The sequence below is a fragment of the Tribolium castaneum genome, chromosome 5 (assembly GCF_031307605.1).
Source record: "Tribolium castaneum strain GA2 chromosome 5, icTriCast1.1, whole genome shotgun sequence".
NCBI classification, from domain to species: domain Eukaryota; kingdom Metazoa; phylum Arthropoda; class Insecta; order Coleoptera; family Tenebrionidae; genus Tribolium; species Tribolium castaneum.
Genome location: NC_087398.1, coordinates 12,863,403 through 12,888,856, shown reverse-complemented (window position 1 = coordinate 12,888,856; position 25,454 = coordinate 12,863,403). Strand labels below are relative to the sequence as shown.

Below are 25,454 nucleotides of genomic sequence, written 5' to 3'. Positions count from 1 at the left end.
ATCGGCGCTTATATCCTACTCAAATTGATGTAGTAATTAATTGGATTGTAAAAGTTACGTAGGTAATAGCTGTTACAAAACTATAAAAACGCCAACGTCGCATTTTTTTCCAAAATATCTGGTATAAATTATTATTTATGCACTTCAAACAAATAATAGCTTATGTAATTTACACTTTCAATCAGAGATCTAATCATTAATATCTATTTTACAATTTTACCAGTCTTATTTAAAAAAATAATTTGGTAAAATGCGACGTTTTTATAGTTTTGAAACAGCTTACACGTTACCTTGTAGACGATAACATAAGCAGCTGACGTACTAAAATTGTTGAATAAATTTTAAGTGTTTTTCTAGTTTCGGTAGTTTAGAAAATAGAAATGGTAATTAAATTGATTAGTAATGTTACTTTTTAATGTTAAAAAAATCTTACGGTGTTTAATAATTAAAACCTGTCTGAATACATTTTTCAGAGTTATTTTCATACGATAAATTTTTTTGTCCCGTCCGTCATGTATAAACAAAAAGGGAATTGATCAGAAATCGTTATAGATTGCTTTGTTCTTCGGTTTTGTGGTTTCAAGTTCCACCATTTACCCCAAAAATAATGACTATTGGAATTATTGCCTTTTAAATTAACATAACTATTGTTCAACTATGAAATTTTTGTGTCCCGTCCGCCATCAATTTGAATTTCTTTTTTCTGGTCGTATTTCAAATTTTACAAATGTGGTTCCAAATGTAGGTTGCAGACAGTTTGACTCGTACTAAGTTCCTATAAAGGAAAATTCACTGCTACTGATACTGTTCATAAAAATTGAAAATAAAATTTAAAAAAAATGTGCAAAGTGTGGCAAATGTGGCTATTTTGTAATAATTTCTAGACCACAAAATCATTGTTGGGCGCCCACATTTGCGTAAAAATAATACTCAAATTGAAGTTAAGTTTTGCGAAGCTTGTTCGATCAAGAAATGCATTTGCCCGCTATGCGAACATTAAATTTATTACTCTGCATTGAAACAGCCTCTTACATAACCCGCTGAAAGACTGAAGCGTACTTATCGAAGTTTCGCCCTTGAAATCGCTATTTCTGAACGTTCCAAAATTGTTGTTTGTCATTCCAGCATGGAAGTCTGCCAAAACGGTGGCGCACAAAGCGCCTAATTAATAAAAACATCGTCTTCAGGGCAATTAGCAGCACCCGTTGTCGTTCCATAACCTCCAACCAACCGCAACCGAGTATATTATTAAATAATTCCTAGGTGGGGTAGATTTGAACATACTCATTTCAAACTGCCGGAAATGAGACAAGGCGGCAACTTAATCCACCGAATTGGTTTATTACGTGATGAAGAATAATGCTTTACTTTAATCAGTGCTGTACGCTTTACCAAACATAACACAAAGGTTTTTTTTGGCGTTTGAACGAAATATTTGTGCCAAGTTATCACTTGGCATTCAGATTCGTTTTCGCTTCGAGAATGATGATTTTGCGTTTCTCTTTGGAAGGAAAATACTCACTTGAAAATGTGTTGTCTTGATCCAAAGTAACCTCTTGCAGCTGACTAGGACTCGTGCTGGAACAGAAAAACAACAATTAACATTTGATAGGTGCGTGTAGGAGTCAAAAGATCAGATGGTCAAAATGGGTCAGTTGCGAAAGCTTTCGCCTTCAACGGAGAGTCCTGGAACTCCTTTACGAAAATAGAACTGGGACAGATGTTTCGAATGAATCAAAACAACACGATCAATAATGGCAAAAAATCAACTTCACAGCTTCCGATGCTTGACTGAGATTTATTAATGGCTCTTTCAGTGCCGATGTAGTTTCATCAATCATGCGAAAAACAAACAAAAACGTGCTTAATTGAGCATGTGTTGTTTGCATCTTTATCCTAATTTTAAGCCATTAAAATGGTCGACTTAATGCAATAGAAATTGTTTATTTACTTCTGAGAAACGCCCAAACACATGGAGTTGAGTAATTGAAAATGCGATTTTGTTACATAATGAACGGAAGCCCACACGTAACAAATAAAGGACGACTTGTTGAATAAATTTTTTGTCAACAATGCAAACAAAATGCCAAATTATTTTGTCGAGATTTCGTATCCAGCATGTATCCAGGAAGGAATAATAAATAATAAAGGGTAGTAATAAAACGATCAGTAATAAATTCAATTTTGACCAGTAAAAAATAATAAATGATCAGCATTTAATTAATTTTTGCGCAGTAAAAATAATAAATAATCAGTATTTAATTCATTACCACGCACAGTATTTTATTAAAATTTAACCAGTAAAAAATCGTTTATGCACAGTATCTAGTTTCAGTTTGCACAGTTTAAATAATAAACGCTCAGTAGCTAGTTTGCAGGCTGGGGCTTCGCCCGCTTGCCCCAGCGAACTAAAGAAAAACTTACTCCTCCGACGATTAAACTCAAAAATGTAAAACTCGAAATGTGGAATTCTACACTCTCTAGTTTTGAGATGCTATTATTTACTGTGCATTTATTATTTTTACTTTACATCTATCATTTTTACAGTGCATTTATTATTTCTACTGTGCATTTACTATTTGTACTGGGTGGGCCAACCTTATCGCGCACTCAAGAAAATCACGACTTCTAATGAAATAAAAATCCTGAAATTTTACACACCAGCTTGTACCATTCTCGATTTTTATTAATGTTTTTTGTTAATACCGGGTTCGTCAAGTTTTACACTCAGGCACTTTTCACCTCTTTGTAATTTTTCCAAAATTCTAAAAAAAATCACATAAAATGTGATTTTATTGTATAGAAGAACGATTTGACCAATTTTTAAAATGATTACTTGTATGGTGTGTTTTTTCACTTTCGCTTAGTTAACTATAGTCTCATGTTAACGATCTTTGGTCCATAGGTGTATTTTGAGGTAGTGCATCGAAGTGCCTAATTAAATTTTTGAGAAAATGTATCGTTGATTTTTAATTTCTGTTTTAATATTGGAGCAGCTTTTTTCCCATGAATTTTGGTAAAATTGTAAATCACTTCCACAAATGGTCTCCATCAGGGTGGTGGTTTTCAAAAATTTATTACATTTGTCGTAAAATTGGCACGCGATCATTGTTCGGTTTGAAGGTTGAGGCAGCTGGTAAGAATTTTTCAGGCCCGGATTACCATTTATTTTACCTGTTTACTCTAAATGGAATGTTAATCTTCAAATCTTACGGCAAGAGTTCATGCGGATTGTAAACGAAGAATTTGTTTGTGCTTAGACCAAAATAGTCATCAATTTGAACTTCTGATGTAATTTTTTAATAAAAACATTTTTAACACGTTAGTGTGCTTATTCCGGTCCTGGCTTTAGAACCGCCCGATGGGAGCGTGCCGCTAGTTGTAAAATTTCTGCAGTCATTACTGTTATTGGGGTAGGTAGTGGGTCCTTTTGTAGCGGAAATTTATCACTACTTTGTCCCTCATAAATTATACTGAAATTTCCGATGAATAATATCAAAATGGCTTTTAATCCATTCTGTGATTTACAATTTTACCAAAATTCATGGGAAAAAAGCTGCTCCAATATCAAAACAGAAATTAAAAATCAACGATACATTTTCTCAAAAATTTAATTAGGCACTTCGATGCACTACCTCAAAATACACCTATGGACCAAAGATCGTTAACATGAGACTATAGTTAACTAAGCGAAAGTGAAAAAACACACCATACAAGTAATCATTTTAAAAATTGGTCAAATCGTTCTTCTATACAATAAAATCAGTGGATCGGAAATACGAAATAAAATTATTCTGCAAATCACAATTCTAACGATTTTTTTCAAGTCAAATTTTTGCAGAATAATTTTATTTCGTATTTCCGATCCACTGATTAAAAAACAGCTGATGTGATTTTTTGGTCAAATGGTTGTTTTCTTTTTTATTGGACAAATGAATCAAGAGAATTGAATATCAGTGCAGTGGAATACATTTATTTCATATTTTTTTCTCTCTTCTAAGAGGTGTAAAGTGCCTGAGTGTGAAACTTGACGAACCCGGTATATAAAGTCGTAGCAGTTTTGTGAATTTTTGAGCACTACCTGTTAATTTAACTACAAAATTTTTAGACCAAATGAATCCTTACCTGCTAACTCATCGAACGCTGGTATCAGAATTATAAATTTTTACTTAGTTGGTGAATTAATCGGTCTTTTTTATTTAGACGCAAACTACGCATGATTTATTAAAAGATGGTATAATTTGCCAACAGAGGGATCAGTTACCAGTAGCCGACCTTTTTGAAGTCCCTTATTTACACTCTTGCAATAAAACTGATGCCTGCTTGAAATATCCCAACGAAATCTTTTACAATCTTACCCCAATTACAGTTCACATTGTCACCTAAATTTACGACGCCACAAGTAGCAAGTCATACATAAAAATAATTTTTAAAGTTAAAATGTAAAAGTGCGTTTAATTATTCGCTAATTTCGTAAACAATTATCTGAAGTGAATACGCGTGGTTTAGTATAAAATTTAGAATTTGATTTTTTGGACGAAAATTACTTTTTTTTAATTATTATTTTTATTTGCAAGTGAAAAATTACCAAAAAATTAGGGAAGATACCTTTCGAACAGTCAGGCGTGTAAAATGCAATATTTTTTTATTTAATTAGAAATCGCGATTTTCTTAGATGTGCGATAAGTTTGCCCACCTAGTGCTGTGAATTTATTATTTTGCTGTGCATTTAATTTGTACCGATTAATAATACGAGTACAAAAACAAGCTTACAGTTCGAGGGCTGTTCGAGAACCTAGACACACGGAAACTTTTAAGCATTTTTGCATATTTGTTATTAAAAATTTTTTGGTTGAACATTTTAATTTTTAAATTTTTTATTTTTCTTGCCATCAGAAGCGTGTTTTAAACTAGTGTTTACAATCTAGAATCCAGATATTAAAAAGAAGGCTCAAAATGTTCCCAACAAAAAGAAATAAATTAAAAACAGAATTACATGAATATGAATGGATTTACTTAATTTTTTTACCCCAAAATGTCCGGGAGTGCAATTGAAATGTTTGTAAACCGAATCAAGATTGGTTTATTAATTCCATGTTTCTGCATTCCAAACGCAAGGTATATTTAGCGTTTATTTTTAATACATTCATCTATTGGCTCTTGTGTTAATTTCTTTCAGATAAATTCCGGAATAACCAAATTTCTTGGCGCTCACTTTAAAAAAAATCGCACTTTTTATTGAAAAATAAACACGTGTGTTTATCTAACACCATTTATCTAACGTGCGCGATGAAGATGGAGACTTGTTTAATTTTGGACGAAGCGATTTGTTCGTTTTGCTTCCTCTTGTGTATGCCGTGTGTCATCGTCTGTGAAGTAAATCTTTGGTGACACTTTTACATTTTAATTGAAACGGAAAACATCTTGTAGGTTGTACTAAAGGTACGGAAGGAAATATACAACGCACATTGATTACAAAACTAAACAGATGTTGAATATTTTTATCAAAGCCAAAATTTAATCCGAGAATATTTTTTGCGAAAGCAGTCAAGGTTTGGTGCCAAAATTCACGGGCTATAATTATTGCATTTGTATTCAAAATAGTTTGACAAAAAGTGGGTGGGTATAAACATCCACCCAGTTTTTCAAAGCCAAAGACTAACTAAATTATAACAATAAATCGGAGTTTAGATGTAAAAAAGTGCAATTTTGTTAATTATTATTTTATACTATTATTACTATTATTATTATTATTATTATTATTATTAGTTATATTATTATTTTATAATAAAAAAAATGCTGCGGCAGTAGAAATGAGACAACTGGCGAAAAATGACGCAATGAGCTCTAGTTAAATGTTCCTGTTTGTGCACAATTTATTTAGACATTAATTTCCTGGTGTCCCTTTCAACGCAGTTGAAATGATCATTTCGTAGAAACAATTCATTTGTGTAAACGAAACAAATCGTTCATAACTCGACCGCAACCAGTTCTACGGAATTTCCTAGATTTAAACTGTCACAGGCGTCGCGACGCTTCCAGGGACGCTTACAGGAAGCATCCCACTGTATGAAATGCGGGACGAATTTTCGGGCTCTTGTAGGTTCAACGAACTAAAGAAATGTGTGTGAATTCACTAACGTCGTCAACTAGTACAGACGTCGCGATGCAGGTTGCATCGATAGTAGCGTAGCGTAGTAGATAGAAATTTATAAATAGGAATAGGTTTAAAATGCGACATTTAATACTTGAATGGTTAGGGATGAACATTAACTATACGACTTGTTACACAGTCGTGTGTTAAACACATGTGGTGGTACTATCGGAAAGTAAACAATGCATCTACGAAAAAAAACATCCGTTGAGCGTTATTTATAAACACCCATGAAATGAGCGGACGGTTAAGTGACAGTTCATGGTTGATACGACAGAAATCGAATCAAAATTTGACCACAATTGAACAGACCTAAGAAAAAAAATGCATAATTAAATAGATGTAGCGTTAAAAAGTCAATAAAAATAAAAATCAAATGTAGGGCCATTTTTGAAACGCAAAATAACAGCTAATTTGAACACGTGCAAAATCCATCACAATGGCCTTTGATGAACCGATTTTTGTACAGAAGCGTAATTATCGCAAATTACAAACATATGCTTATCAAATATCAGGAAAATCTTTGGACCGGCGGCAATTTTAGCAACTCACTACTTTACTAACTTTGAAAGTACTCAACCACTTTAAATAATCCTGTCAGGAGAGCTGGTGCCGAGGTGTCGGGGTCAGGTCATCAATTTTAGTTAAGACAACGTCTGAAAAATAAAATGGGGGTGTGAGTAATCCAGTCCATCAGAGTGAGACGTCCACAATCGCCATTTGTGAACCAATAAATGTAACAGTCGTTAACCCAAAATAATTATGCAAATCTACCATCAATAAAATATGTAATTCGAATAGAATCGGTTGAGCTCTGTCCAAGGGGTTCAAAAGGTTAACAGTCGCAGTCCTGGTCAATAGGACTCCAGGAGCATAGGGGGAAACCAGGCAAAGGGTTACCCCTTTGCTCATAGATACCATCCAGCCCGCTTGTCTCTGGATCAGCAGCAATCGAGAGACCACCTCGCGGTTCTGACGTGCAATAGGCAACGCTGCCTTGTCATCCACCACTTGTCTTAGGTTGTGCAATGAGTACCCCGGTAATATCCGTCCAGCGTCTACTTCGAGACCCGCAGGTCATTCAACACCAAGCGTGCAATGGATATTATGTTCATGGTACTCGCCTATGACCAACATAAAAAGGGGGCGGTTCCGGGCAGTGCAATGATCACCTTTTTGGCCAACCTGCTCAGCCGCTAATCAAACATAGCCCTAAGCGTGCAATGGAGGCCCTCTTCATAGTGCAGGTGGTGAACAAGTCCCTATAAACCTCATGGCCGCAGCCGTATCTCAGGGGCGGTTCCGGGCAGTGCAATGAACACCTTTTTGGCTAACCTGCTCAACTGCTAATCACACATAGCCCTGAGCGTGCAATGGAAGCCCTCTTCATAGTGCAGGTGGTGAACAAGTCCCTTAACCTCATAGCCGAAGCCGTCTCACGGACCAACGAGCAAGTGCAATGATCACCTTCCAGCGCTCTCCCCACGACCTATTCTGCAACCTAGACCTGGGGGTGCAATGAACGCGGCTGCCTAGTGATCCCCCGCGTCCACAAATAAACATAAACCAGACCTGGAGGCCTCGCGACGCCGCGACCCTCCAGCGTCCCCTGTTGGGTTAATCTCGGCGTGCAATGGGCATTTTCGAGCGCCGCCCCGCCTCAAGCTTAACCGTGGATTAATTAAGGATAGACAGACTAACAAAGTTTAGCTCGACATGTCGGGGCTCAACTCAATCTTATTCATAGTTCGTCAACTCTCAATTCAATATCATTCTCATCAAATATCACCAACTTTAGTATCAACCAATTAAATAAACTATCAACTGATGAATAGCGCATTGATTCAACTTCAGTTTGATATTGTACTCAATACTCACGCAGGTTTTTGATGAACGTTATCAACAATTATAAATATCAACACCGCAGCAATTAAAATAATAAGTGAACGACTCACCCTACCGTTGATATGGTAATTATCATAAATCTCTACACCTTATTGGATTGAAAAACCTCACACACCAACAAACTGGGATTACTCAGTGACAACTCACCTTGATTCACTTAAGCAATTACTTTAAGTCACTCTAACTTGGAACTGACTCTAGCTCACACTACCCCTCTAAAGTGTGGGTGAAAACTAAAAACTCATATGCAAAATTGCATATTCGAAGGCGTCTTACTCACGGTCGACTTGGGGTGGTCTGCTTGTCACCCTGACTAGCTAATAAATTAGGCTCAAGTGTTTATGTTTCTCGAAATAAAAGTCTCGGGGTCTTTTCGGAGCTTTACTGACTAATTACCCTAATTATCTACATGCTAATCTATGACGAAAAGTAAAAAAAAAACAAACTACCAATAAATTAAAATATAAAATTAAAAAAAAAAAATTATGACCGCTCGGACTTCATCCTACACAAACTACAGAAACAGATGGACTTGTTCTGTTTTATTTTACTTCCTACTTTAATGTGGCCACGTTATCTAACAAAAACATGAACCAAGTTAAAAATACTCAAATACTTACAGTGGTGGCTCAAATACATTAGTTCCAGAGTAAAACCACTGTAAAAAACAAATAAAAACGTGAAGTATGTGTTTACGCATATGTGAGTAAGACTTTTTTGAACAAATTCTGATAAAAAAATAAACAAAGGCTCGTACATACATCAACAGTGAGAAGCAATACGCGTTAGCAGTGAACGCACTTAATTATTTCAGTTCAGTTTCAATTCTACTTAAAAAAATTAAAAGGAGAGAAAAATCGAAAACGACTAACGATATATTTGGGTTTCTGATTCATGCACTGCAATGAACTTGATCTTTGATGACACCAAAGCCTGTCATTCCATTTGTTACATAATTTCTTTCTAAATATAAATCAATCACTTCTGTGGTGGCAAGTAATACACCCATTCACACAGGAAATTCATTTAAACGGAACAGAAATAAATACAATAATTAAGCGAAGCGGATAAGACCCATTATATTTTTCTAGCACATTATTCTTTTGTATAATTAAGAAGAATTAAAAGTCGTACCAATGCCTAATTGCACCACTAAACTTTGACCTAGCACACAGATAAAAACCATCATTAAAATAAATACAGCAAACAATGCCGATTAAAACTAATTGTACGTTTGTTTAATGAAACATAATACTGAGAAAACAATTCGATATCCTCGAGAACGTCCCAAAAATGTAAAGTGCTTATATATAAAGTAAATGCTATTAGCATCAATCCCATTATGTCAAGTTAGAAGAATTGTAGATTCCTTTCAAGAGCAAGTGGGTGATTTAACAAGGCCACCGCCCCCTTATTTGCACATAAATTTATTTAGCAACAGTAATATAGACGGATAATCATTTTGAACGGACAGGTCAGAGATCGCCAAAGTTTAGCAACCTTTAAGGATTATCTTACACAATACAGGGTGTCTCAGCTAAGACTTTCGAGCCTGATATCTCAGACATTTCTCAACGGGTTTTTATGAAATTTAAAATGCATATATTTTAGAAGATAAAGATTAAAATCCAATTAATGCAACAACTCAAGCATTAAAAACGTAATTTTTACATGCCTTTTTAAAATGTTAAGCCTTTTAAGATTTATATTAAAAAAAAATATCGTCAGTGAAAAATGCTGTCAGAAAAAACTCGTTTGTGGAAGAAGTCTGTTTCGCGAGAAAAATGAGAAACAAACTGTTAAACGTGGGTTCAGATGCAAAAGCGTAGATCTCTATGAGACAAATGAGCACTACCATTGAATTTTGGTCAATCCTACTCGCAGAAACGTAACTGTCACGCAAGGGACATTTCACAATTATCTCTCACCCATATAAAGTTAAAAAACAATACTTTTGGTACTGGATGCTTTAATTCTTTCAAAAAAGATTAAAAGACTGAACAACAACTGAAAAATTCTAGACACTTGAACATTCAGGACTTTGGAAATGTTTCGTACACTACTGATTGGATTCTCTTCAAAAGCTTGAATTACAGCTCTAACTATTGCTTCGTTTCCAGTGACGTGTTTTGTCCTCACTCGATTTAGTTCAAATACACTTCCTGTGTCTTTAAATTAATGACGATTTTTTTAACTTTAAATTTCAAAAATAACATTTCACAAAAAGTCCAACGACACTTTCCATAGGCAAATATTGATTCCTTTTTCAACAACACAGAAATTTCTGCCACTTGTTGGTTTTTAAAGTAATTTCACCAAATTAAAACAATTTTACTTTTCTGACAATGCGCACACTTTTGGTAGTTTTTTTCAGTGGTACACATAATGCCGCATAGAAATGCTTCATCAATTGTTTCAAAAGGTGACTGCCCAAATTACTATCAAAATTTGAATAAGTTTTTAACAACAAAATTTAATTTTTTTCTTGGATCAGCTGAGCGATTTGGTTAATTTTTTGTGTGGCCATTTATTTTTCGGGGTTTAATGATTCAACGGTAATTTGGCTTAATTTTAAATAAAAGAAATGTGTTTTAAAATTTCATTTTTTAACTAGAGATCATTTTTTTGTCCCTAATTGAAAGACCACCGAAAATATGTGCATTCTAAATTTCATAACAATCCGTTAATCTTATTGATTGGAAGCACTCGAATAGGCATTAGAAAGTTTCAAAATTCGAACAAACAGTCTTATCTTTCTTAGTAATCCATTTGAGGAAAATAAACATGCGGTAGCAACCCTTCCCTGAGTTATTTTAATAACCTCTCTTACAAAGAAAGCTTTAATCACTTTGTAATTCTAGTCAACACTTAATCCCCGATAAAGATTAAGTATCCTTCTTGAAAACATTCTCTTGTTTCGCGTTCCACCGACACCAGCTGGCCAATTCAGGAAAACGCCCGCTAACGTAATCAAACATAAACAAACATCACTCTCCTCTAGTTTGAATTACGTTATCCACAAATGTAAACATTTACATTTATTTAGTATTGTGCTCAAGCCCTTGTTGACCGAACCAAAATTGATAAATAGGGTTTATTCTTATTACGCCAACAAGGGAACAACCTGACGGTTTATGACTTCTGGCTAGTCATAATAAAATGTGACTGAGTTACAAACTGTGGAGAATAATAAAACAAATCGACTGAAATTTCAAGTTTACACATGGCGAAAATTTAGGCAAATATGTGTCTAAATAATAAACCTTGAGAGATATTTATTTCACATTTTCCAAATATGTGCTCACAATTTTCCTGATTTATTTGAACAAAACACCACACGTGTTTGTAACTGAAGTCAAAACATCCCTAATATACAACTTCCTTAGAGATACTCGATGTTTGTCTTCCGCTTTGTTGGAGAAACAGTTCAGTAGCAAATAGAGATAAATGAGAGGCAACAACAATTTTGGATGAGTTTTGTCGACTGAACTGATTATGCAATTTGTTGTTGATTGAAAAAAGGCGCAGCAGTGTTTGTTTTTAAAACCAGACAAATCCCAGTTTATCAAAATCTAAATGTAAGTTTTTCATCTTGTGCGGTAGAATATCTCACCCTCGATCCTTTGAAGTATCCATTACACACAGCCATGTTTTTATGCCCCCTTTATCTCACTTCCTAAGCACAGACAAGACAACTATAATTAATTTTAGGCCCATCCAGCTACGTAAAAAACGTAGACTAAAATAATAACGATCTTAAAATGAACATGAAAAAAAAAGTAAAGAAGGTAAATGACACGTGCCGACAGAAAAGATAAAGACAAAGGTGCACTGAATAAACACTTCTTGATTTAATGCGAGCTAGGGACTGTATAAACATTACAAGTTAATGATTTAATTGGCCATTAAAGAATCGGTTCCATATTTGAACGAAGGTGTACACTGTAAACAATGAAAATTACAAGGTGTGTGTGCAGGTGTACTAAAATTGTAAAACTGTCTTAAAAATAAATTATGCATTTTTCGCTTCGCCATATAAAGTAAATTCTTATCTTTATTTTCCTATGACTGTTCCCACGACTTTACGCAACTTTCCCAAAGTAGGAAAACCGATTACAACAAACTGCAGTCTGATATTATTTCATTCAGAACGCGTCATCGCCAGCCGTATTTTAATTCAGATGCAGTCAAGTCACATAAATTATCTCATCGCTCCAGATAAGCCTCGTATTTCCTTCAACAACAAAAAATATTTCCTTTCAGCATCGAGAAAACGTGCCATCTGCTCGACGTCCCCATTAAAATGTCAACTTTTTCTGATAAAGACATCCGTAAATGGCCAAGAAAAGCGCTTTCTGTTCGTGTCGTTAATATCGACAAGGGCATTTTCATTTAGTTTATTAATTCGTCGGCGGCTATCGCCTACTTGAAAAGTTGAGCGCACTGTTTTCGGGTCGAGTGGTGAAAACGGGGTAGTGGAAATGCACGTGCAATTGATTTTTCCACGTGATGTTCAATCTGGGTCAGAGTTGAGGGCATGTGGGCGAACAGATAGAAGAGACCGTGGGTTCAGGTGGTGATAGGGTTATCAACGACATGGGGGCCAGCAAATTGTACCACAGAAATTAACATTTGTGTTAAAAGCTCAAAAAGTTTCAATTTTTGAAATCGGATGTAATTTTTATTTTATTTTTTGGCTATTTGAAAACGGATTTTGAAATACAAATAAAAAATAAAAATAGAAATTATCCTAAAAAACTTCATTTAATTTAATTTATTAGAAAAGACGCATTTCCATTTGTAGACTTGTTTAATAGTAATCCAACAATTATTTTAAATTTTGTGGCAAAATTAGAGATTTCTGATTATTTGGAATGTTGTTGCAAATCGGAAATGTTTATTATTTCCGAGAATGTAACAAAAATGCACGTGTGTTCGTTACAACCGACTCATAGACCACTTTTGTATATATTTTAAACGTTAAAAACCTTGTCCGTTATCACGGAGTTCCACTGTATAAACATAATTATAGAATAAATAGTTAAATAATTATTCATTATTAAATTTATTTTGTTAGCAAATTAGGTACAAATTGGATTTTTTCAACCCTCATCAAAAACTTGATTCAGTTTTGACCTGCGCTGGAATTTTCCTCCCCTTCGCATCCCAAAGACGATGACTAAACCCACTACAAACTACAACAACCCCTCAGCATTTCCGAGCAGTAGCCAAACACTTGGCAAAACTTACCAAAAAGGACTTGTAGGGGACGGAATAATTAAAGGCCTCGAAGGCGGGCTGTGAAATCCACTATAATTAAAGAACGACATGATTTCAAGCACTTGAAAATTTATGCCACTATTACGAGCGTCCATAAACCGAAGTTATTTTTAAGGGGGCATTTTTTCTTTGCCCTTCTTGTCTCACTTTAAAACGTGAAATTAAAATTAATAATAAACTTTTCGTAGTCACAACAAACCGGCGCACTTTACCACCACTCTATCCTCTCTACACTTCTCCACTGAAATGTTTGGATTCGCTTGACGCAGCCTCAGGTCGTGGATGGACCATGCGTGCGCTGCCTAGTTTCGACAAACTACACTCAAAATGTCTCAAATCTAATCCGTGTGTATGACAAAGACACAAAATCGAGGAAGAGATTGTTTTGGCCAAAGTTGTGGTTTGAGGTGTATCGATTTCGGGGGAAAAACACGTGGGCGAGCATCTTATTACGCAAAAATAAATTTTTAAAATTAATGGGAAATTGTAGCATGTATGAAGAGCTCTTAAAGCGAAATGACGTTAGATTTTCTTTTCATCATTAATTATTAATTAATCAGTGGTGGCTATAAAATCGTCAACGTGATTCACTGATTCCTACTTTAACTTTCAGGAAATTAAACAAATTTTTTCTGATTCAAAGTTTTTATCAAAAAACCCATTCCCAACCTATTCTTTAATATTAATTTATTATTACTTCATTACTACTTAAAAAAACTGAGTAAAAGTTTCTAGTTTATAGAAATGGGAATTTCGGATAATAATGATAATTTATAATGATAACATTGATAACAGAGTGAATAACTTTTAATCACTGTTTATATTTATTTTAATGTAAATTTTCATTTCCACTCAATTTCAGTCACTTCTGTATTTAGAGCTTATTCCAAATCTGGTGGCGAAGTGACATTGCCAAAAGTAACAGAATTTTGGCATTAAACATGTTCTTTCTATTCGGAAATAAAATTAACTAGACGCCCTCTGGTGATGACTTTTGAACTATGTCGAAAACAGTAACGAAATTTTCGTAATTCCACATTTAATTGACATCTAATAAATTGTTGAGCAATTTTGCGTGTATAGTGTTAATTGCTTACATTGGAGAGAATCACTTTAAAAGTACGTGGTGGTAAATACTAGCTTTGACTTTGGTTCTGCGGTTTTTCGTGGTATAAAGTGTTTGTTGTTGGAATTTGAAAGTGGATAAAAAGTGTAAAAGATTTAAATTTTTATTACAAAGTGTTATCAAACAGTTGTCTAATTAAAGACTATAGTAATGGATCACTGCGAACACAAAGTTGGGCTCAAGAAACCAATAAATTAGTGAAGTTTGTGAATTTTAGGTTAGAATTTTTCCACTGATAAAATCATGAAATACTTCGATAAATCAACAAAACTACAACTAAAATTAACAACTGCTAATACACTTAAACGTAAATTATGCCAAAAGGTGGGCTTTTCAATGTCTTTGTAATAATTTTTCAATAAAGAAAGTGAACCAAAAAGTCATTCATTATTCGTGTTTTCCTCGTCATCTCCAATTTGTCAACATTCGTTTCTTCCACCAAAGATACAATAGTCATTCCGCATTGGCAATGTAATAATTGTGAAGCCTCAAAATTCGTACAACGCTCAAAATATCCGAATAAACATTTTCCCGCCATTTATGGTTACTGTTTTCGACCTAGCTCAGTGGCGCCCCCAACGGTAACTTTACTTCCGAATTAAATAAAATAATGCCCATAGGCGTCGTAATAAAATAATTTTTAAACCCACTGTTATTGGTGATTAAAAAATAATAATACGATACGTAAAATGAATAAAAATAATGAATAAATTATTAATAATAGTAATAATCTGCTTATCTTCGTCCTTAAAATTTATTAATGTAAAAATTAAAACTAATTAAATTTTAGAGAAAAAAATGTACGTTGATGTACTTCATTATCTTTATCCAGTGGGTGTAATTCAAGAGTCTTTTATGTCACTGTCAGTTCGCCACTAGATATGGAACAACCTCTACATTACTACAAATTTGTGACGATATGACGACAACTCTATGTAAATTAAATTCATTTTCTTTGTGTCCACTGTGGTGCAAAAGGCATGCTCTAAGCATTAATTTTTATTTGAGTTTTCCTGGTAACAGGTTAGTCTTTTGCATTACAATGGACACTAAGAAACTGCACGTCCAATACCTATAAACAATTTGTGAATTTTAATATTATTTCCTAAAAAAATCAGGAAATCATCAAGAAATCAAAAAAGACTCTGTTCTGTAGAAATTCAAACAGTGATTCGTGATCATTTGCAAACTTTAGCTAGCATAACAAAAAAGTTTATTAAAAAAATGTAATAAACCATTGTTCGGATTGTTTTCCGAATTTTACATCAAGATTGAATTACAGTGGAACTCGGTTATAACGAACCGGCTTTTGACAAACGAACAAAATTGATAGTCCTATTTTGCAACACTATATACAGAGTGGTCCAGATCATCTCCGGTCTTCTGTAGGTCATTTATTATTTAAATTGGAGTTTTGATACTTTGTAGACATTATTTATACTCTAGAACACATTTCAGGAAAATATTTTCGATTATACCGAGTGTCCCAAAAAGAATGACGTCAATATAATAATTTTTTTAAATGGCATGCTATTATTTTTTGTGCTCATTAGGATGCTTTTCTGGCTTCTTACATGTCCCTAAAGTTTTTTTAATCGTTTTAGGGATTACTATTAAAAAAATAAAAAAATCGGTTTTGCACGTTGTTTTAAAAATTAATGAAATGAATTACTACAGGGTGTTTACATTTTAACTTTTTAAACTTTAAGCCGTTTATTTTGCATATTTCAAATGGCAACCCCTGTTCATTTTACACATCAAGTAATGAAAAAACTTTAAATTTGACCATAAACAATATTGAATTGTTGGATAACTACTAAGCATAGATCTATGTAAATGTGTCTTCCTTAATAAATTAGATTAGTACTTTATTTCGTAAGCTTTGGAATTCATCCAATTTGAAAATTACTCCATAAAGACAATGTTCGGTTAGAAGAAATGATCGGATATAATATACATACAAATTCTCAAGTCCCTTGAGTGTTCGTTATAACCGAGTTTCACTGTATGTACTTGGTTGGAAATTAGAGCAAGTTATTGCTATGCAGAAGAAGGCTTAAAAATGCTTAAACCTCTAATATTTGTTTTGATTTTATGCTCAATCTGCATTATGAAGGTAGTTAATTCGTCATTAACACATTACTTGTTGCATTTTTAAATAAAGTTCACGGTTGCAAATAAATTAACATTGTTATAAAAAATTACTATTTTGTATTTCTGCTTGAAAAAGACAAAATATATGCACAAAACATAGGAATGGCCAATTTAGAAGCGGAAATGATTAACAAAAAAACAATAAAGACACTTTTGAATGAAAAATCTGCATTTGAACAAAATGAAATTGAATGAATGTCTTACATGTCGGCGAAAGTCAGCGACTGATCCGTTGTGACATCTGCACCACTTTCTTGCATATTGTCGCTTATAAAACTACCGAAAAACCCAAAATAACATCGACACTGACAGCCACAAGAATAAAACCGTTAAAACTGACGTTTAAATATTTTTATTTCAATTTGGTTTGTTATGATTGGTTGTTGCCGTGACACTGCAATGCTACCAATGTTAACAAAGAGGAAATCACTACAAAATTAAACTAGGCGCCAATTTGAACTCATTTATTTATTATTTACAAGATTTAACAAAGTCTCAATTTTGTACTGTTGATCTAGTTTCTTAATCAAACTCCCTAAAGCATCATTCCCTTGAAGAAACCCTTTAAGGTTGTGCACATTGCACCCCTGTAACCTATGATCAGTGATCCTGTCTTGCGGAAAATTATAAGTCCTAATTTTCTCGTTTCTAAAATTCGACCTAACTTGGTTCTTCCTCATATTCTCGTTCCTCGCTATCTGCTCTTCAAGATCACGTTGATAAATCAAAGCCCTCAACTTAGCCAAAGCAATTTGACGATTTTTCACTTGAGACCTGTCCACTTGACACTCCACACTAAACCCCGTGGGCAAATGTGTCACCCGGACGGCACTTTCGGTCGTATTCACGTGCTGCCCCCCAGCCCCACTCGCCCGTTTCGTCTCAATTTTCAAATCTTTGTTATCGATGTTAACTTCAATCTCTGTGGGTTGTGGAAGGGCAACAACCGAGACAGTGCTGGTGTGAATACGACCCGCCTTTTCCGTAGTCGGGATTCTCTGGACCCGGTGAACCCCCGCTTCATGCTTGAAAAATTGAAACACTTGAGGTCCGTTAATTAGGGCACTTGCGTGCCTGATTCCGCCAATGTCAACTGGGGAGTAATCAGCGATTTGCGTTTCCCAGCCTGGAAAATACAAAGGTTTGTGTTTGAAAAAACTGGTGAATTTCTTACCTTGATGCTCGGCAAAATTACAATACATTTCGAATAATTCGTTAGCAAATAACATTGCCTCTTGGCCCCCAACTCCAGCATTAACTTCCAATACGATGGAGTTGCACTCATCTTCCTTATCTGACGGTAAAATTGCTTCAAGTAGTTTTTCATCAATAGACTTGATCCTGCTTTCAAACGTCAGTTTTTCCTCTTCTGCCAGTTTCCTAATATCATCGTCTTTTTCGTTCAATAATTCGGACAAATTTTGTATGTTTTCGACAGCATCTTTTCTTTCATTTAGTGCGTTAATTAGAGGCTGCAATTGATGAAAGCGACTATTGGCAGTGTAATTGTTCAATTTTAAAAGCCCCTCATATTCATGTTCCAATCGTTTAATGTAATTTCGGAGAGACACCCCTTTGATGGCCAAATCTAGATCATACTTAGACGTTGTATAAAAAACGTAATTTTTTCGGACTAGTAATACCCTTCGTAATAGTGTTTTCGAAAATAAATACATGTTTTTATAATTTGAGGTTAAAGAGGTTATTTTTTTCTAACCTGAAAAACTAACTGTCAATTGAAATTTGTTGTGGCGGGAGATTTCCCGGATTGTGTTTGTGAATTAAACAACAACCTGCAAACAGATAATAATTTGATAAAAACAACAGATAATTTTGGGTGTAACGTAATCGTACCATGTCGAAAGTAAGCCAAAACTTGTATTTTTCCCAAACGAGCAATTAACCTTAATTTTAGGACATCCGTTCCTTTTTCACTGTAATTTCAAAGAAGTCTGATGCAAATTCGCCCAAAGCTGCTTCTCCTGCCGTTAAAAAGAAGCCAAAACGTATCATAGACTCCGATGATGAGGACGTGATTTCTGCCACTCCAGACAAAGAGCAGAAGAAGGTTGAGAAGAAACGTGAAGTTCTAAGTTCAGACTCTGATGAAGACGCGAAGAAAAAAAGGAAGACTGAAGAACCGAAATTAAAACCGGTGAATGTGGCCGACGTGTTTAAGAACAGTCCTATAAAACAGAGCAAGGTTGAAGTGCCACAAACACCCGAAGTCAAGCCTACAAAAGCAGAAGAGAAAAAACCCAAAAATAGGAAGAAAAAGCACGATGCGGAGAAGGAGATTCACAACAATAGTGCTTTCAACAAGACGCTGGAAGACTTAGATGATGATATTTTCGAACAGAGTATTCATCTTATTGAGTCAATTGAGGAAGCGTACCAGGGTGATAAAGAAAAGAAAGAAAGTAAAAATGAATCAGATAGTCAAGTTCAAAGCGCAAAGAAACGATCAAGAAACGATTCGTCAAGTGATAGTAAGTAGTTTTAAGTTTGTTTGAAATTCAAGATAACGTATTTTCAGATCAAACACCTAAGAAGAAGAAAATTGAGCATTCGGACTCTGGTATTGATCCGGGACAAGAAGCTCATGAAAAAAAGAGATACTCAGCCATGCTCTACCAAAGGTACCTCAACAGAGGGGAACCCAAACATCTTGGAATGAAGGAATTGCCAAAAGTGTGTCGTTCAAAATGTTAAAAAACTTACAATTGTCTTTCTTATTTCCAGGGGAAGCCGAATTGTTTGCAAAATTTGTGTTTCCTAAGAACTGGCGTTTTAGACTCGCTTGATTCGGAGGAGTTTGCAAATATAATAAAACAACACGGTGGACGTGTAGTGCACGCAGTTTCAAGTACGATTTTTTTGTTATTAATGAAAAAAATAAAGTGCAAGTTATTTTTTTTAGAAAAAGTAAATTATGTGGTTGTGGGTGCAGAACCAGGGCCGGCAAAACTTGCAAAAGCTGAAAGTTATAACATACCTAACATATCTGAAGATGAGCTTTTGGACATGATACTTACAAAGTCAGGGATGGAACCGAAATATTGCAAAAAGAATACGTCGTGTGATAGCGAGGATTTAGGCATTGATTTAAACCATGAAACAAAACCTAGCAAAGAAAAAATAAGTAACAAAACTGAGCCTAAAAAAGAAACGCCTGAAAAAAAATCGAGTGTCAAAAAACAAAACGGTACCGCTCCATCCAAAATAGAGCAGGAAATTAAAAGTGAAACTCTGTCATCTAACAGTTTTTATAGCCAACCTGGCACTAGTAAAGTTTCGGAAAGTACAAAAATCGAAAATAAAGTAGAGGCAGTTCAGTTATCCTTGCCTGAAAAATACAAGCCACAGACACTTCGAGCAGTAATAGGACAACAAGGTGATTCAAGTAATTTGGCCAAACTCAAACACTGGCTTGAAAATTGGTACAAAAATCAAGACCCGAAAGTTAAAAAAACATTAGCACGTCCTAGTCCTTGGTCTACTAAGAAAGATGATGGTGCTTATTTCAAGTGTGCGTTGTTGAGTGGTCCACCAGGTGTTGGTAAAACCACAACTGCAACACTTGTGGCAAAGGAATTGGGTTTGGATATAGTCGAGTTTAATGCTTCTGATACGAGGAGCAAGAAGTTGCTACATGAAGAAGTGGCGCAGTTGTTGAGCACTAAAACAATAGCTGGATATGCAACAGGTCAGTATTAAAATTAAGAAAAATGTTTTTTTTTTCATTACTTCCGCAATAATATTTGTAAAAATACATAAAAGAAATAAATGTATCGTATTAAAAAAAAGAAGAAGAAAAGAATAAAAAACAATATAAAATAAAACAATAGATGCGGTCACGAAATCTAGCTTACAGCCATTCCTCTAGTTTTTGTTTTCATATTTTTCACTGAAAAATTCACGAAAATCTGATAGCATTGCATCTGACAATCTCCTGTCTATTAGTCAACTTTTCCTTGTATCGTCTCTCATCTACGTGCAATATTAATATGTATATCTTGATGACATTTCTCTTCATGTTTATCAATACTGCACTAAGATTTTCGGTAAAGAATGAAGAAAAGTAAGTGAGAGTTAAAAAAAATCTCAAATAATTTCCTGCAGTTCTCTCCTTTTTTTCCTCCCATCAACTTAAATCGTTTTTATAGGATTAGATACGATTTAAATGAGTTAAAGTAGCGTAAATGCAATAACGAAACACCAGATATATTTAGAATTTTGGGAAATTAAAAAAACCAGTAAAAAAAATCTACTAAATTTATGACGTTTATGATGATATCCAGAATTTAAAATATCCATGAAATCGTTATACATAACTGGGATTTCAAAATCGGTACAAATTAAATGCACAGTATTTTATTTAAACGACAATGCACAGAAAAAATAATAATTGCAGCCTGCAAGCTAGTTATTGAACGTTTATTAACTGCGTAAACGGAAACTAGATACTGTGCATATACCATGATTTTAATTAAATACTGTGTGTAGTTTACTTGTCATTTAAATTTTTTACTCTGCAAAAATTAATTAAATACTGATCATTTATTATTTTTTAATGATCAAAATCGAATTTATTACTGATCGCTTTATTACTACCCTTTCAAAATAACTTTTGACATTGAATAAATCTATTTTCAAGCAACAGTATTATTTACATTTTAAATTTCATCCCTTAGCCCCTAGCCAACCCCTATTTTAAAATCTTAAATGGCACCCTCTACTTTTTGAAACATTTTCGCAAAGGAAAAAAATGAGTATTTAATTTTCTAAAAAAAGTTTTTCTTGATTTGTTTTTCAGTTAGTGGTGGTTTTATTTTTTAAATTCTTAGTTTTAGTAGTTTTTGGTTTGAAGCCAGTTCAAAATCAAGGTTTTAGGTTTCATCCCCTAGTCGCTAACCGCCCTTACTTTAAAATTTGTAATAATATCCCCAACTTTCTGAATCATTTTATGTTAGTTTTGAACTCAAAAACAAATCGAAATTTTTTTTCCTTTACGGCTAGATTCGTTTTTATCCCCTTTCCAAACATGTTTCAGAATGTTGAGGGTGCTATTTAAAATTTTAAAGTAAGGATGGTTAGAGACTAAGAAACTTAAAACTTATTTTATCTTGCTTGACGTCTCTCATCGCACCTCTAATCGATTTTTTTTATTAAAATTAAATTGACTTCCAATCAAAGGTTTCTAGAAATAAACATTTCAAAGAAAAAGCGAATCTGTAATTTTTTTTCTTTGAAAGCCCTGTATGTTTTAATTACATTATAATTTTATAAGTGAATGATCTTTAATACAATGTGGTATGACAAAATTGAGACAGTGTGACAGCTTTTTGAAGTTTTGTTTTGAAAGTATCTGTGCTTTTTCTTGATTGAAATTTTCTTCTTACGCAGCAAGGTGTCGATGTTAAGGATAAGCGATAAATAAAAGATAAATGATTTGACGTAATAAATTGTTGGAAAAGCAGACATTTATTTTGGTTTTATATTTTATTGGATCGACGTTTCGCCACCTTTTTTAGGGAGAGCTTCATCAGGACAATAAATAATAAGTAAACCATTCATGCAAAGTGGAAGGGAATCATTTTGTTAAACACATATCATAGAGAGAAAACATTTCTGATACTTATTTGAAAATATTACGTTACTCTAATAATTCAAATTTAAATGAATATGATCACGAAAAAATTCAGTGTATAAAAGCAAAATAATGTGTGCTTTCCCAACAATTTATTCGCTCAAATTAAAGTACGTAACAGACGATAAAACGTAAATCTACAGGCAAATATATTCGAAAATTTGAAAAGTTTATCAATTTTCAACCACCAAGTTCTTTAATTTTTTCCAACACGTGATCGTATTTTTTAAAACAGAAATAACACGGCAACACTTGCTTTGTGTTTTTGCAGATGATGCAAGGATATTAAATAATAAAACATAAACCCATAATTTATAATGAAAGTAGAAGTATTTCACAAAGTTTTTTACAAATTAAAGTTTAAAATTTAAGATATTATGCACGTAGCTGAACAGATCATCCATGATTATTAAATGTTAAATCTTTATCTATTGTCAAGATATTCAGTAGACTCCACAGTAGTCTTTGATTATCAATTTTAACATTTAACACTGAATCGTAGATGCGCTTATTTAGCAGCAGAGAAAATCTTGAAAAAATCTTTCAGGCCAACCGAATGTGAACCGCAACCGCGTGTTGCTAATGGACGAAGTGGACGGAATGGCAGGAAACGAGGACCGCGGCGGCATCCAGGAACTAATCCAGCTGATTAAAAATTCAAGCGTTCCGATAATTTGCATGTGCAACGACCGAAATCACCAAAAAATCCGATCACTTGTCAACTACTGCTTCGATTTGAAATTTACCAAACCAAAACTTGAACAAATTCGGGTAATTCCAGCTGAACCAAGACCGTTTGCCATAGTTTGTGTTTCAGGGGGCAATGATGTCGATCTGTTGCAAAGAAAACATCGATGTTTCCACACAAGCATTGACTGAAATTATCGCCGGAACGGGCTGTGATGTCCGCCAGACGCTCAATCATTTGGCTCTGTTGGGATCAACCAAAGGGGAAATCACAGTTGAAGTGGCTGAAAAGGAGTCAAAAGCTTCAAAGAAAGACACTGTGATGGGTCCATGGGAGGTGTGTCGGACTGTTTTTACCAAAAGCGAACATAAGGATATGAGTGTAGCTGACAGAGCGAGATTGTTTTTCTTCGATTATAGTTTAGGGCCGCTTTTTATTCAAGAAAATTATTTGAGGGTGCAACCCGAGGGTTCAAAGTACTGCGACTCCATTTGTTGGCACACATAAACCACAATTAAAAATTTTTAGGAAAGAAGGGTTACTAAAGGCTGCTTTAACCGCTGATTCTATAAGTGTTGGCGATATTATAGAATCAAAAATCAGAAGAACCAATAATTGGGCGTTGCTTGAATCGCAAGCTTTCTTTTCGTCTGTTATTCCAGGTCATTACATGTCCGGTCATTTCAATTCCCAAATTAATTTCCCCGCTTGGTTGGGGAAAAATTCGAAGAAAAATAAGTTCAAGAGGTTGATTAGTGAGCTGCAATCGCACACACGTACTAGGTATATTATATTATTCCAAATTGTAAATAAAACAATATTTTAAATTTTTTACACTTTATTAGTGCATCTGCGAGCAAAATGGCAGTTAAGTTGGATTATTTGGTACCGCTCCGAAATGCAATTTTTACACCACTGATTAAGAACGGATTGGAAGGAATCAATCAAGCGGTTGGTGTGATGAAGGATTATAACCTCCTGAGAGAAGATGTCGATAGTTTGATAGAACTGTGCCAATGGTTACAAGGAGAAAATCCAATGAATAGTATCGATTCGAAAGTAAAAAGTGCGTTTACTCGCACATACAATAAACAAGTCACTCTATTACCATATGCTCCTGCGTCTGGAGTTTCTAAAAAGAAAGCGGCTGCTTTGGAAAGTGATCTCTTGGACGAACTTGATGAAATTTCCGATAATGAGGATGATGACGATATTAGTAAAAATGCTATGATTAAGGTAAATTAAATTTACGAAGTTTGTTTTCATTTTTAAGTCACTTGATTTAGGTGAAAAAGAAGACAGCTCCTAAAGGTAAGAAGGCTGATGAAGGTAAAGGTACAAGTAAAAATGAGAAGAAAGGAAAAGCGAAGAAAAAGTAATTTGTGTTTTCTTTTTAATTATTCATTTATTTTTCTCTACTATGTTTTATTTAACACCAACAAATAATTTCTTTGAAATGAAGGTTTTTTATTCCATGACATTGCCTTATTTCCCCGTATAACATTTTTTGTCTAATTTCATTCGGGAAAATATACATGGTGTCCCAAAATCGGGGAATTTCCAAGTCAGAGCATTGTAGAGAATTACTTCAGTAGTCCAATTATGGAAAAATAAGATTCAAGACTTCTCCACAAAAATGCATAGCTTTGAAGATCACCTTTTGAATTGCGTTTTTTTCAACAGTAGGCTAAAAATTTCAGTGTTTATTGTTATTTATGGTGTAGGTGACTGTGGAGAATAATAATGTAAAATTAGCTTTATTTTGGAGTAAAAAATTTTTGTAATTTGCCGATCCATTTTTAAGAAGCATTACAAAAATTAAAAAAAAAATACTTTTATATTTTAAATAAAGCTAACATTTCAAGAAGATATTTTACATTATTATTTTTCACACTCCATCTACACCATAAATAACAATAAACACCGAAAGTTTTGGTCTTCACTTGGAAAAAACGCAATTAAATAAAGTGCAATTTCAAACTAATGTATCTTTATGGGGAAACCCCGAACCTTTATTTTGTTTCTATATTTGGACTAGTGAATTTGGAAGTGACCTTGGCATCCGCCAATGTTGAAATTAGAATTTACAATTTATTTATTTACTTCTTCAGTCTCCATAATCTTCTGTTTTGTTCACAACTGACTTTCTTAAAGATTAAGACTTAATATACGAGTACTGTTGAGGGTTTTTATCGCTTCAACTGCCTTTTAATAAGAAATTTTATACGAAAATATACTGAAAACTAGAAGTTATTAAAGGCGCTTTTTGGTGGATGCGCCGGTTCTCTTAGAGTAAAATATTACACTAATTTACAAAATTTACATAATTTATACTGATTTAGTTTTCTTCTTATTCACTAATAACTAAAACATTTGTCTGTCACGTCTAGTTTTTTTAAGACATTCACTAAACGTTTTGAAAATTTGTTTCTGGTGTTTAGTTTGGCATTCTTTTTTTCTGTGATAAGCTAATTGTTAAACAGTGTATTTGCTTTAA

At 34.0% G+C, this 25,454-nt stretch overlaps 3 protein-coding genes across 7 annotated transcripts in view; 1 reads left to right on the top strand and 2 right to left on the bottom strand.

Moving 5' to 3' along the window:
- LOC660470 (centrosomin) overlaps positions 1-16,976 on the bottom strand; it is a 56,744-nt gene extending 39,768 nt beyond the window's left edge. For 2 of the 5 annotated variants that reach the window (XM_064356966.1, XM_064356967.1), the window contains exons 1-2: positions 13,310-13,590; positions 1,523-1,578 (exon numbers count right to left, since the gene is read on the bottom strand). In XM_064356966.1, coding sequence (XP_064213036.1) covers positions 1,523-1,578; positions 13,310-13,434 — 181 coding nt within the window. In that variant the 5' untranslated portion in view covers positions 13,435-13,590. Of the gene's footprint in view, positions 1-1,522; positions 1,579-13,309; positions 13,591-16,823 lie in introns of those variants that run through there. The other 3 variants (XM_064356964.1, XM_064356965.1, XM_064356963.1) reach the window with 3 other exon arrangements.
- A 107-nt stretch (positions 16,977-17,083) lies between these two features.
- Positions 17,084-17,821, bottom strand: mRF1 (mitochondrial translation release factor 1). Its single transcript, XM_962646.4, has 2 exons — positions 17,794-17,821; positions 17,084-17,745 (listed from the first exon to the last, which is right to left on the bottom strand). Exons 1-2 carry the CDS (start codon positions 17,819-17,821, stop codon positions 17,084-17,086), a joined length of 690 nt encoding a protein of 229 aa, XP_967739.3.
- A 511-nt stretch (positions 17,822-18,332) lies between these two features.
- On the top strand, positions 18,333-24,414 carry Gnf1 (Germ line transcription factor 1). Its single transcript, XM_962727.3, has 10 exons — positions 18,333-18,483; positions 18,535-19,108; positions 19,156-19,310; positions 19,362-19,485; positions 19,540-20,325; positions 22,817-23,040; positions 23,087-23,433; positions 23,486-23,740; positions 23,803-24,193; positions 24,244-24,414. Exons 1-10 carry the CDS (start codon positions 18,475-18,477, stop codon positions 24,334-24,336), a joined length of 2,958 nt encoding a protein of 985 aa, XP_967820.1. The 5' UTR covers positions 18,333-18,474; the 3' UTR covers positions 24,337-24,414.
- Positions 24,415-25,454: the final 1,040 nt, after the last annotated feature.